At 35.0% G+C, this 14688-nt stretch overlaps 1 protein-coding gene across 1 annotated transcript in view; it reads left to right on the forward strand.

The window, feature by feature from the left end:
* Positions 1–14688, forward strand: part of UFL1 (UFM1 specific ligase 1) — a 38100-nt gene that overhangs the window by 9748 nt on the left and 13664 nt on the right. Inside the window, exons 7-11 of the mRNA XM_047734316.1 lie at positions 5414–5472; positions 8272–8418; positions 9689–9864; positions 11065–11244; positions 13066–13186. Coding sequence (XP_047590272.1) covers positions 5414–5472; positions 8272–8418; positions 9689–9864; positions 11065–11244; positions 13066–13186 — 683 coding nt within the window. The remainder of the gene's footprint in view (positions 1–5413; positions 5473–8271; positions 8419–9688; positions 9865–11064; positions 11245–13065; positions 13187–14688) is intronic.

The following is a 14688-nucleotide window of genomic DNA, read 5'->3' on the forward strand; positions in this document are numbered from 1 at the left end:
TAGTGCAATTGCTGGGTCGTAGGGTAGTTCTATTTTCAACATTTTGAGGAACCTCCATGCTGTTTTCCAGAGTGGTTGCACCAGCTTGCATTCCCACCAACAGTGTAGGAGGGTTCCCCTTTCTCTGCATCCTCGCCAGCATCTGTTATTTCCTGACTTGTTAATTTTAGCCATTCTGACTGGTGTGAGGTGATATCTCATTGTGGTTTTGATTTGTATTTCCCTGATGCCAAGTGATGTGGAGCACTTTTTCATGTGTCTGTTGGCCATCTGGATGTCTTCTTTGCAGAAATGTCTGTTCATGTCTTCTGCCCATTTCTTGATTGGATTATTTGTTCTTTGGGTGTTGGGTTTGCTAAGTTCTTTATAGATTTTGGACACTAGCCCTTTATGTGATATGTCGTTTGCAAATATCTTCTCCCATTCTGTCAGTTGTCTTTTGGTTTTTTTAACTGTTTCCTTTGCTGTGTAAAAGCTTTTGATCTTGATAAAATCCCAATAGTTCATTTTTGCCCTTGCTTCCCTTGCCTTTGGTGATGTTCCTAGGAAGATGTTGCTGCGGCTGAGGTCGAAGAGGTTGCTGCCTGTGTTCTCCTCAAGGATTTCGATGGATTCTTTTCTCACATTGAGGTCCTTCATCCATTTTGAGTCTATTTTCGTGTGTGGTGTAAGGAAATGATCCAATTTCATTTTTCTGCACGTGGCTGTCCACTTTTCCCAACACCATTTATTGAAGAGGCTGTCTTTTTTTCATTGGACATTCTTTCCTGCTTTGTCGAAGATTAGTTGACCATAGAGTTGAGGGTCTATTTCTGGGCTCTCTATTCTGTTCCATTGATCTGTGTGTCTGTTTTTGTGCCAGTACCATGCTGTCTTGATGATGACAGCTTTGTAATAGAGCTTGAAGTCCGGAATTTTGATGCCAGCAACTTTGGCTTTCTTTTTCAATATTCCTTTGGCTACTCGAGGTCTTTTCTGGTTCCATATAAGTTTTAGGATTATTTTCTCCATTTCTTTGAAAAAGATGGATGGTATTTTGATAGGAATTGCATTAAATGTGTAGATTGCTGTAGGTAGCTAGACATTTTCACAATATTTATTCTTCCAATCCAGGAGCATGGAACATTTTTCCATTTCTTTGTGTCTTCCTCAATTTATTTCATGAGTACTTTATACTTTTCTGAGTACAGATTCTTAGCCTCTTTAGTTAGGTTTATTCCTAGGTATCTTATAGTTTTGGGTGCAATTGTAAATGGGATTGACTCCTTAATTCAGGTTATGCATCTTTGACAGGGATGTAACCAAAGTAATTCTGTGTTCTTGTTATTGAATCCTAGCAGGGAGTAGACAGTTTAGATTTTTCTAGTTACTGATGGTATGCAGTATAACTTCTTAGTAAGGAGATATCTATTAGACTTGCCATAAAGCTACTTGTTTTTCCTTTATAATTAAGTATTTGTGGGGAGGGCAGTTTGAGATTTTATAAGTTATGCTGGTTTTTTTTTTAATCAAACTTTCAGTTTATTCATTTGTTTAAATCAGTATGGACTCATGGCTCCCTATTTTATCCATTGGATTAAAATCTATTACCATTATTTAGATACTTTTAAATTGGTTCTGATTTAGCTATTGGCCCACCCTTCATGCTGACTTCTGTGTCCTTTTAATATTACCCCATCATTCTTGGAACACATCTCTTCTTTCTGGTTAAAACAAGAAGTTGTAAGCTCAGCTCATAATTTTATTGCCCCAAACCTAGAATCAGCCATTTCCTTAAGGAACTCTGCCTGGTTCTTCTTAGTTGAGTATACTATTTAGAAACCAAGATCTGGACGCTTAAATTGCTTATTGCTATTTGGTTGTCGCCTCTTCCAAGCCCCCTCAGCAGAAAAGTTAGGGGATACACAGACACATTAGTATACACCCCTCTATTTACCTATATTTTTGTATTTTTTATCGAAAACCATGAGTTCACACTGATAATTCCAGTTCCCTTCCAAGCACCCAGTTTTGTCCTAGTTTTCTCCTTTTCCATATTTGCAGCTCCCTTCTCTGGCCCTGAGAAACCTACTTCCCATTATCCTTAATATACACTTGGCCCTTGAACAACAGAGAGGTTAGGGTCACCAACCCCCACACTGCAGTTGAAAATCTGGGAATAACTTTTGACTCCCCCAAAACTTAACTACTAACAGCCTCCTGTTTACCAGAAGTCTTACCAGTGACAAATAGTTGAATAATGCATCTTTTGTATATTATATGAATTATATACCTTATTCTTACAATAAAGTAAGCTAGAGAAAAGGAAATAATAAGAATATAAGAAAGATGGGGCACCTGGGTGGCTCAGTCAGTTAAACGTCTGCTGGGGTCATGATCCTGGGGTCTTGGGGTCTAGTCCCATGTCATGGGGCTCCCTCCTCAGCAGGGAGTCTGCTTCTCCCTTTCCCTCTGCCCATCCCCCCCACTCGTGCTCACTCACTCTGTCTCTCAAATAAATAAATAAAATCTTACAAAAAAAAAAAAAAACAAGAATGTCATAAGAAAAAGAAAATACATTTTCAGTGCTGTACTATATGTGTATTTTAAAAATCTACATATAGGGACGCCTGAATAGCACTGTTGGTTTTAAGCATCTGAACTCTTGGTTTCTGCTCAGGTCATGATCTCAGGGTCATGAGATCGAGCCCGGCACCAGGCTCCATGCTCAGTCAGGTTGGACTTTCTTTCCCTCTGCCCCTCTCATGTACTCTCTTACTTTCTGTCTTTCTCTCAAATGAATAAATAAATCTTAAAAAAAAAAAAAAATCTACATATAAAGTAGACCCATGCAGTTCAAATCCACATTTTTCAAGGGTCAGCTAAATTTCCTTATTTGAGTGATTCCCCTCTATGTAACTGATACCCCATTGCTGCTGCAGCTGTCATTCCGTGTGGACACCCTCCTTTGTCCACATAAGCTCCGACAGCCTGTGCCCTCCTGACACAAGAAACTGGTATCAGTAGTTGTTTCTGGAGTACCGGGTAGCTGAGTGATGAGAATATAGGGGGATTCAGTTTTGTACCTTTTTTGTACTGTGTGTGTTTATTACTTGATCAAAAAATAAGAACAAAATATAATTTCCTATTGACAGATTTTTTTTTCTTTGACTAATTATTGTGGTGAGCATAGTTACCATCAGGTTTGGCAAATAATATTTTTTCTGACTCACAGTAGCCTTGAAGAGGTATTATTAAAGCATGGGGGCGAAACAAATTCTGAGCCTCAAAAGATTTTGCTAGGCTGTGTGGCTTCCAGATAGTTTCATTTAATGTACCATATCATCATATTTGTCTCTTAAATATAAGGAGCCCCCAACCCCCTCCACTTTTCTGGTCTAACTTTAGAGAAATCACCTTCATCTCTGGTTTTAAAAGGGTTTATATCATTGTTATAGGTAGCCAGAAAGAAGAACAGGAAATACTTAAAACAGGGACATATATAGGTATACTAAACTACACTGTATTCCAAATTGAAATAAAAATTCAACAGCCAAGTTTTATTGTACAAAAAAAGCTAGAAATTTTGTGCAATTCAATTACATGTTTACTGAAAATCCACAATAAGTTATACACGCAGAAATTTTAAGATAAAGTCCTTCAAGGAGCCCTCCACATTTTTGTAGGGATGTGTTCAGATAGAAGGGAACAGAAAACAAAACACAAAACATGAGAAGGTTGTAATAATTATAATATAAGCAGAGAACAAACTTCAAGCACCTAAATAGACCTGATTGGTTTGGGGGCTCTAGATAATTTAGCTGAAACAGTAGGATAAATTAACTTAGTAAAAAATAAATAATCTGCATGAAAATTTGGTAAAAATAATAATTTAGCCAAAATGCCCAAGCATAGGGGTTTTAAATATCAATTCATATTCAGACAAATGTTTCTGCCCTCCCAAGTTTGTTAGAGAGAAAATTCATAACATCTTCAGTAATCAATTGAGTACTTGGAATAACTTAAAAATCTCTTAGTTATATGCATAAAAATAAAAACATAGACTATAAACCTAAACCAGAAAACAAGCATAACTGGCTTAAAATGAATAGGGGAAAAAAAAAATAGTCATAAAAAGAAAGTCTGTGTTGTTTTCTTTATAATTTCCCTTATTTAAAAAAAAAAAAAAAAGGTAATTAGGGCACCTGCGTGGCTCAGTGGTTTAAAGCCTCTGCCTTCAGCTCAGGTCATGATCTCAGGGTCCTGGGATCGAGCCCCACATCGGGCTCTCTGTTCAACAGGGAGTCTGTTTCCTCCTCCCTCTCTACCTGCCTCTCTGCCTACTTGTGATCTCTGTCAAATAAATAAATAAAATCTTTAAAAAAAAAAAAAGATAATTATTATAAAAGAAAAGCATTCGCAGGGATCTACCCCCCAAAATGAAGAAATATGTCCACACAAAGGCACGAAAAAACAATGTTTGTAGCAGCATTATTCATAATAGCCCCAAACTGGAAACAATCCAAATGTCCATCATCCAATGGATGAATAAACAAAATATGGTATCTCCATACAGGAAATGCTATTCAGCAATAAAAAGGAGTGAATACTGATTTAGGCTTCATCATGCATGAACCTCAAAATGATGCTAAGTGAAAAAAGCCAGACATAAGAGACCATATATTGATTCCATTTCTATCAAATTTCTAGAAGGGCAAGTATGTAGAGGCAGAAAGCAGATCAGTGGTTCTCTAGGACTAGGGGTAGAGCAAGAATTAACTATAAACATCTGTGCAGGAATTATTTGGGTGATGGAAATATTCTAGACTTGAGAGCTATAGTGATGATTCCTCAACTTCATAAATTTATTAAGATGCTTGAATTGTATGTAAATTATGCCTCATTAAAGCTGGAGTTTTTGTTTTGTTTTGTTTTGTTTTTTTAAAGCAGTCATTACAGAAAATAGTGATAAACAAAAAGGAGCATTTTAAGTGGCTCCCTTCCAGTCATCCACCTGATCTGGGAGAATTTCATTCCAGATTCCTTTCAGTACATATATAATTTCACTTTTCTTCAAAAACAGAATCAGATAACATTCACCTGGCTATTCCTAGGTGGAGAAAGAGCCTCCCAGAGAGAAAGACTGGAATAAAGAAAAACATAAAATAAAAGCTGATCAGATATCACTAAATCTGAGGTGGGAATTTGGTGAGAAAGTAAATTGATCCTGGATTGTGAATACAAATCAATTCCCCTGGAATTTCAGTAGTGTAATTCTGATTAATGTTGTAAAATCTGGTGTTATTTTTGCCTTCATTTTTCTTTTAAATTAATTGGTGTTTTTCATAAAAACTAGTTATCCTAGTTATTTTTATAATTCATAAATATGTGTAACTCTAGAATGACTAAGGTCTTTTTCTTTCTTTCCATAAAGGCCTACAGCATTAAATTCTCTCATTTCAAAATATGGATTTCAAGAGCAGCTGCTTTACTGTGAGTTTGCTTTAAATTATATGTCACTTAATTAACTGCTAAATAGACTATTAAAGTGAAACATAACTAATTTTTCACGTTTTGACTTATTTTAACCTTCAAACTTACATAACTAAAATATTTCTCATTGAAAACCTTCTCTATATCAATTTTCATGTATGTATATGTTATATCCACCAAACATTTAGTGTTGGCTACCCCAAAGGAATAGAATGAAAAACAAACTCTGTGTGTGTGTGTGTGTGTGTGTGTGTGTGTGTGTGTGTAAAATACTGCTATGCATATATATTTATAGAAAGATATTTAAAATTGTAGGATTAAGAATAATTTTCACTTTGTTTCTTACAGATTCTTGCTACATTTTCTAACATGAAAGTAAATAGTGTTTGTCTAAAAAAATTTTACAGAGGTGCTAGGCTGGCTCAGTCAGTGGAGCATGCGACTCTTGATTTCAGGGTCATGAGTTCAAGCCCCACATTGGGCATAGAGCTTACTTAATTAATAAGTAAGTAAATAAAATATTTTAAGAAATAAAAACATTTTACAAAGAAGATACCAGTAAAAATATGTTCTTAGCATTTAAACAACATTGTAATATCTCCAGAATAGTCTTGATTCATTACCTATATTATGTGTGTGTTTGTGAAGCTGTTACCAGGTTTTGAGGGTTTTTTTAAACCTCTTGGTGGAAATAAAAAACAATGACTTAATCTTTTGGCTCAGATATCTGTGCAAATAGAAGAATTAAAATGAAGGATAGAAAAGAAATTCATGTTTAAAACCAGAAGTTAGTTTTAATTCTCTATATTTTTCAGAATGTGGAGTTAAATTTTTTGTTTAATAAATTTAAAAATAAAAATGTGGCATATGGGGCGTCTTGATGGCTCAGTGGGTTAAAGCCTCTGCCTTCAGCTTAGGTCATGATCCCAAGGTCATGGGATCAAGCCCTGAATCAGGCTCTCTGCTTAGCAAGGAGTCTGTTTCCCTTCTTCTCTCTGCCTGCCTTTCTGCCTGCTTGTGATCTCTGTCTGTCAAATAAATAAATAAAATCTTTAGAAAAAAAAAATGTGACATATATTGGAATTACGAATTGGCAATTGGTGGGATTTCATGTAGTTTTTCAAGTAATAATTGATAACTTGATAACTTTTAATTTAGCACGGATTTGTGCTGTACAGTCATGAAATTTATTTGTTGCAATCTGTTGAAAAATCTAGACTTTTCTAATGTATCCTAATTTACTCAGCACCAAAATCGTGTAACTCATATAAGCTAATTTTTATTTCTGGTAAAGGCTGATTTTCATGAACATTTCTTTGCCAGTCATGTATTGACTGTGCTTTTTAATTTGCTTAGAAATAACTCCTTCCTATCTGCTTTTGTCTTTTTCTCAGGGTATTTTGGTAATGAAATGAAATGAAACAATGAAATGTTTGAATGTTTATGTTTAGTTAAATGTTATGGTTTAGTTAAATGAATGTTTAGTTGAATGTTATGGTTTAAATAAAAAAGCGTGTATTTTATGTTAATGGCAGTATTATCCAGGTCTCAGACTGGCATTAGCCTTTTGACGATGATGAGGGTGATTAATGATGATGATGTGTGGTGGTGGTGATATTTAGTTAAAATTTACTGCGTGCTTATCATACGCCAGCTACTATTCCAAGCACTTTACTTGAATATGACAATTCTTGGAGACACTTGCTATTATCTCTGTTTCATGGCTGAGAAAATGGAAGCATAAGTAAAATGACTTGCCCAGTTTTTGTCAGGGAGTAGGTGACAGAGTTGAGATTTGTACTTAAAGGGTGTCCAAATCTAGATCCATCCTCTTAACCTAAGCATTATACTTCTCTTACATGTGTTGCAATTTAAACCGTAGAAATGTAATGACATAAAAAGAAAAAAGTAGAAATATAATAACAAAAATTTTCATGGCTTGGGGTGTCTGGGTGGCTCAGTAGTTGACCATCTGCCTCTGGCTTGGGTCATGATCCCACGGTCCTGGGATCGAGCTTCACATTGGGCTCCCTGCTTGGTGGGAAGCCTGCTTCTCCCTCTCCCTCTGCTTGTGTTCCCTCTCTCACTGAGTCTCTCTCTGTCAAATTAATTAATTAATTAATTAAATCTTTTTTAAAAATTTAAAAATTTTTTTTTCATGGCTTTATTTCACACAGTTGATTCTAATGTGATCCAGGTGTCTTAAATGTTCTAAATATGAGAAAAATGAATTTGGAAACACTTAGTGATTGCATATTATCTATTCTCAAAGTGTTCAGTCATCCACTTTCAAACATATAAATAATGGCATTTTTCCCCCCAAATTGCTCTTAACTAAAAAATTCAATGTTAGGGGCTCCTGGGTGGCTCAGTGGGTTAAGCCTCTGCCTTCCGCTCAGCTCATGATCTCAGGGTCCTGGGATCGAGCCCCGCATCGGGCTCTCTGCTCAGCAGGGAACCTGCTTCCCCTCCCTCTCTCTCTGCCTGCCTCTTTGCCTACTTGTGATCTCTGTCTGTCAAATAAATAAATAAAATCTTTGAAAAAAAATTCAATGTTAATATTAACCAGTTTGAGTTACAAGTTCAGTACTTTTAGCTAATTGCCAGAATTTCCCAAATTTGCGACCTGAATATTCTCATAAATGGCAGGAAAGTTTTGTCTAAAATATAAAGTCTTCATTTATGCAATTAAATTTTAAAATTGCTTTTTTAAAGGAGAATAACTAAATTGTGAAATAGTATTTTACTCTCTGACATTTATACCTGCTCTGATTTATTTGTATTTGGTTTTGTTTTAAGCTGTGCTTGAGGAACTTGTTAATAGTGGACGTTTACGAGGCACTGTGGTTGGTGGGAGACAGGATAAGGCGGTGTTTGTCCCTGACATTTACTCCAGAACACAAAGTACTTGGGTGGATTCCTTTCTCAGACAGAATGGCTATCTAGGTAACTATTTCTTCTTGTCTTTGAAACTAAAATTTCTTTCTTATATTGCACACGTTCTTAGAAAGTACTTTATTAGTCCTGGGAGTACACACATGCTCTGCTATTGACAAAAGATTATAATGGTTCTCTGTGAATGTAAAAGTAGCCGAATTGCAGATTTTTGTTGGTTTTGGAACTGAGTTTAATTTCATAGTTACTGACCAGTTGTAATATGGGAAGGCCAAAACTGGTATTGATTGTTACCAGTGTTCCAGTGATGTGATATATTACAATTTCAAGTATATTTTAAGTCACAGAAAATAATCTTATTTATTATATCTTATATTTTATGAAGTTGCCCAATTATTCAGATACATAATCTTAGAAATACTTTATTGGCTATCAGCTTTACAGTGTGCATTTTTATTAGTCACTCACTTCTTCACAAACGCTGAAGCTATTCTCCTTTTTCTGAGGTTCTGTCATTTGGGTAAAGTAGATTGACTGAACTTAATCATTAAAACAATTAGCATATGTATATTACATATAATATTCATATACATTATGTATGTACATGTAGCTCACTTAGTTTGATCAGTTTCATAACCCAAGTCAAATCATGTAAGAAATCAGTTGCTTTCTCAGTAATAAACGTGTAAGATACTAATGGTTCAAACAATTTAAATCTATACTAGAATACTGGGTTTCACTTAATGTTTTCTTCACTTTCTGTTATGTACCTTTCAGTTTCTTCAACCATGGACTTGGATTAGAACTTTGTTATAATCAGTTTTCTTAAATAGATTATTTGGGGGCAGAGAGTACAATAGATACCTCCAGTAACCTTAATGGCTGTAAATTTAAGTCTTTTTGTTTTTTGTTTTTTTTTTACTTTTGTTTATATGCTAAGTCTAGTTTAAATTAAACTAGGGAATTACTTTGTCTTAAGTTGTCTGATACCTTTAGTTAACTGTAATAAGCAAAATAAATTCTACTTTTTGTTTCTGTAAATTATTACATTCTCCTTCACCCCCATTTCTACTTTTTTGATCTGTAGTTCTCATGTTTCCCTTTGACCCCTCAATTGGAGAGGGTGTGACATAGCTGGGATTGAGGAATTATTTGAACTAATTTTTCTACAGCTATGTTTAGTAATAAAAATTTGGAAGTGCATTCACAAAGAATAGATATTGGTAGAACTTATTTTTTCTAGGATTTCTAAAAGATGGGAATGATTGACAATTTTGTTCTAATGGATTCTATTCCATTTCTATTTGTGATGTATTTCTAGAATTTGATGCTTTGTCCAGACTTGGAATCCCAGATGCTGTGAGCTACATAAAGAAAAGATATAAGACAACACAACTCTTGTTTTTGAAAGCAGCTTGTGTTGGTCAAGGTCTTGTGGATCAGGTGGAAGCATCAGTAGAGGAAGCCATCAGCTCTGGAACATGGGTTGATATTGAGGTATGTTTTATCTTCTTCTTGTTAATTTTTCTTTAAACCAATGGTAACTGATACTCACTAGTATGTGGTCATTTTAATAGTTAGGATACATAAAGATAGTCTTGGCTTTGTAGCCAAATTCTAGCAGACATTGTTATGGCAAAAACAATCTTAATTATGCTTAAAGACTTTTAGCTTTTGAGGTAGAATGACCTTTTAGATATGGATAGTCAACATCCAGAATTCCGTAAATCTCAAAACAAGTAAGCAAACAATATAATACTCCTAACAGTCTTGCCATTGATACTGATGTGATTTCTCAAAATCTTATCTAAGTATTTACAATCTTATCCAAGTTTATTGGCATTAGCCACTGTATAGTATTTGTGTATCCTTTATCCATTCATTAATCTCTGCTCATGTACTACCATGACCTGCTTTAGCCCTGTTAGTGTTTTTACTTCAATGTTCAGTACTGACCTGTCTTTATTATGCCAAAGAGAAAAGTACAGGTGAAGAGAAAGAAACAAGAGGCCATCCCATTATTACTAGGCAGGGCCCAGATTGTCTTTATAAAGTAAAAAATTACTTTTTGGATACGCAAGTTTCCAGAGGTTCCAGATTTTGGTGTTCCATTCATTCATTTAACAAATTTTAAGTACCGTCTGTGTGCAAGGAACCATTTTACTTGCTAGGAATGTGGTGCCCACACAAGTTTCCTAGGTGGAGATAGTTAATGAAAACAGTAATTTCAGATAGTCCAAGGAGCTAAGAAATCTGTTTTGTAGGTAAAGTTGTCAGGACTTGATGATGGATTGTTTATGGGTTTATGAGAGGAACTGAGTATGACATATAGGTTTGGGGCCTGATAACTGCATGGAGAACAGTACCATTAATTGAGATGGGGGAACAATGGAGAAAGGTGGATGGGAACTAGGTGTTGGTGGGTAGGCGGCTGCAATCAGTGTCGTTCTGGACATGTGGAATTTGAGATGCCTGTTAGGCACAAGAGCAGAGATGTTAGGGAGACAGAGGGCATATGACTCCAGAACTCAGAATGATAATGAAAGCAGAAATACAGTTTGGGAGGTTATCAGCATAGAGATGGTTCTGAAGGCGATTAGACTTAATGAAATCACCTAGGGAGGGCATATATGTAACAAATGGTTTATCTGTATGTTATTATAATTATACTTGTTTTCACTTTGTTTCTGCTTCTAGCCTCTGTTACCCAGTTCTTTATCAGTTGAAGATGCCGCCATGTTGCTTCAGCAGGTGATGAGAGCATTCAGCAAGCAGGCTTCAGCTGTAGTTTTTAGTGACACTGTTGTAGTCAGTGAAAAATTCATAAATAACTGCACAGAACTCTTCAGTGAACTGATGCACCAGAAAGCTGAAAAGGTAAGCCAGATTTCCTTTCTCCTACTAATCTTAATAGGATTTTCACATTAGAATCATCTGACATTTTTTGAAAAATGGAGTAAGCAGCATACACCCGAAAGTGAACACTGTGTTTCATGCATCACTTCCTTTTAATGCATCGTTCCTTTTTATTTCTTCTGGATTTGTTTTTCCTCTTCTTCACTCCCATCAGGACATACAAGTTAGAACTTAGGGAGCTGATTATATAATTTTATATTTTTATAAAATTTATAAATTTATAATTATGATTATTACATTTATAATTTTATAACATATAATAATTTTATAAATTGAAATCCTATAAATGAAATTATACATTTCACAGTTAAGTTTCCTAAGGGTATTGGTCCAACATTGAAATCCACAAAAATTATATCTGTGGATTATATGTACAAGTATACAGTATAGCTATCAATCACTATACTATTTATTTGCTAAATCAGGTAGAGCCTTATTAATTTTACCTATTTGGGATGCACAAATGGAATAACTTACTGAGGAAAGAAATTGTTGATACTATCAAAAATTGATTAGTTCCTGAGAGCAAGTGCTATCATAATTTCTAGAAGCAGGGGTCCGGTCAGGTCTGCTTTAATGACTGTTCAATTCATGTTTCTAGTTAGCAGCCCCATCTACTTATAAAGCCTGCTCACGATAGGCAGAACAAGCCTATTTATCTTACACTGTTAATAAGTCCATGAGAGCTTATTAAGTATGTAAATAATTTGTATTCATCTCTATTCCTTTTAAACTCTTTAATAGTTTAAAAAAGAGAGATAATTTTCTGTCTTGCCTACAAAGCAGCAGAGTAAAAGTACATAAGATTGTTACCAATACACCTGAGTTCCATTCTCACCTTGTTTACTGTTCGACTTTGGACAAGTAGACCTCCAGTTTCCACATCTTCAAAGGAAGGATGATGATGCCTCTTTTCTCCTTTCTAAAGATAAATTTAAATAAAGAAGAGATGTATACCAAAAGTGTAGCACATATTATCTCCCAAGTCACTAAATGGCTACATTATTTTTATTTGCACTAAGATAAAAACGTGGTCATCAGTTTTCATTCTTTGTGCTCCTCCTTCCAACTACAAAAATAACTTTTTGAGGGGAAAAAAAAAAAAGGTGATTCTGCTGTTTGAACTGTCAACATTCTAAACCTTTTTCTTTAGGAAACCAAAAGGGAAACACCCATTTTTAACATGAAAATGTACTTTTGTCATTGCAGATTTAGAACCCTGTCCCATGCTGAAAAAAAAGTTTCTGAACATGGAAATAGGTCATTAGTCTTAACATAAATTTTTAAAAAGCAGAGATCAGGAATGAGTCTGGAGGAAAAAACAAATTATATGATTAAGTGTACAACTCATCCTACATGCTCGTTCTGTTAGGTTGGAGGATAGAGATTTTGTAATATCAGGTACCCAAGTGGCACTGGACTTGGGAGCCTCAAAGAGAAAAAGAGCAAGGTCACCCAGTAAGCAGTGGTAAAGAAGCCAAATCAGCTGAAAGAGGATTGCGTTTGCTGTATGATCAGTTTTTCAGGGACCAGATAGGATTTTTTATTTTTTGATCACAGATTCAAAAAGTCAAGAACAGCAAGGGAGGAGACTGATCTTTGGCAAGGAGAAAGAGTCTCAGAGTGGCAACTGTTGGACCAGGCTCTATAGTTCTTCTTAGCAATGAGATCAAACAAGAATAATTAGGATGAATAATAATAATTGAGTATGTAACTAACTATTTTATGTTTTCTGTAATGCCATATATTTTTGCTTACCAAGAAAAGCATGTTTTATTTCAGGAAATGAAAAATAATCCTGTTCATTTAATCACTGAAGAAGACCTGAAACAGGTCTCCATTTTAGAAAGTATTAATACAAGTAAAAAGGATAAAAAAGATGAACGAAGGAGAAAAGCAACAGGTAATAAGTTATTATTAACCGAGAAGATTCAAAGATGAGTTTCATTTATTTATTGCAGTGAACTCTACATTTATTATACCCTTTTATTTGGTTGATTTATTTTTAATTGCTAATATTAGCCAAATCATTTGCTAATGAATTAAGTTTTGATTATGATAATGGAAATATTAGTGATTACTTATTCTTTTTAATTTTTTGTGAGAACTAAGTTAATTTCATGACCCGGCCCATGTCCCATTGTTTGCCCCCTCACTGTCTATGTTCCGGACCAGTAGCCTTTCCCCCCCCCCCCAAATTTGGCAAGTTTGTGGTTACCTGAAAGCCTTTTCAGTAGCTACTCCCTCTACCTGAATGTTCTCTCTCAAACTTCAGGTAACAGATTTCTTGTCATTCAGAGCTCAACTTTAAATGTCAGTTCCTCATAGAGGCCTCCCTCACCACCTGGAATTGTAGACACAATCATTCTCCATATGTTATCTTCCAGTCTTTTTGTATTGCTTTTATCACTGTCTTGTGTTTTATTGTTGGGAAACCTTGTACATCTTGTTTATTGTTTCCTGGTTCCTAGTTCTTAGAGCACCTGTTGGTGTATTTTAGGTGTTCTATAAATATTTATTAAATTATTGAATTTCCCAAGGACATCTCATTTCTTTCCTTTCTTTTCTTTTTTTTTTTTTTTTTTCTTTTTGGTAATTAAGAGTCACTGGAAATTATTTGAGGTAGCACTGGTATACTAATAACTTGCATTTGGAAATTAATTTGTTTTCCATACTTTCTATAGTAGGAACAGTTTTATTAGTGCTCTATCAGGGTTAAAGAAACTAGATATTCAACATGTTTCATTAATACAGCTGTACTGGATATGTGTTATAAAAACTTCATTTTTTTTTAGATTTTATTTATTTGTTTGACAGAGAGAGAGATCACAAGTAGGCAGAGAGGCAGGCAGAGAGAGAAGAGGAAGCAGGCTCCCTGCTGAGCAGAGAGCCTGATGCGGGGCTCGATCCCAGGACCCCGAGATTATGATCTGAGCTGAAGGCAGAGGCTTAACCCACTGAGCCACCCAAGCACCCCCAAAACTTCATTTTTATTTGTTGTGGAAATTCACTCCTATATCTCTGAGATTGCTTCTTTCCTCTTCAAACACATTTTTCTACAAAATCTTTCGATTTTGATACTTTGAAATTTCTATTTTTCTGGGAAGACTACTCCAATAAATCATAGTACTGTTCACAGCCACACATATTTTATCATATGATTTGAAGATATCTTATAAATTCACCTTAATCAGTTGGTTGCACTTATGTCAGAATAGCTAGTCTGTTTTATTTCCTTCTAAAAGTTCAGAGTCATCTGGTCATCATCTCAATTATAGTACTATCATATTGTAATAGTTAGTATAGTATAGTGCATGGAATAATGTCAAATATAAATGTCTTCCCTATAAGAAATTTATTGCCATAGGTCTGCTTTTGAAAACTGTGTTTTTCTATCATAAAAGC

This window comes from Lutra lutra, chromosome 6 (genome assembly GCF_902655055.1).
Source record: "Lutra lutra chromosome 6, mLutLut1.2, whole genome shotgun sequence".
In the NCBI taxonomy this organism is placed as follows: domain Eukaryota; kingdom Metazoa; phylum Chordata; class Mammalia; order Carnivora; family Mustelidae; genus Lutra; species Lutra lutra.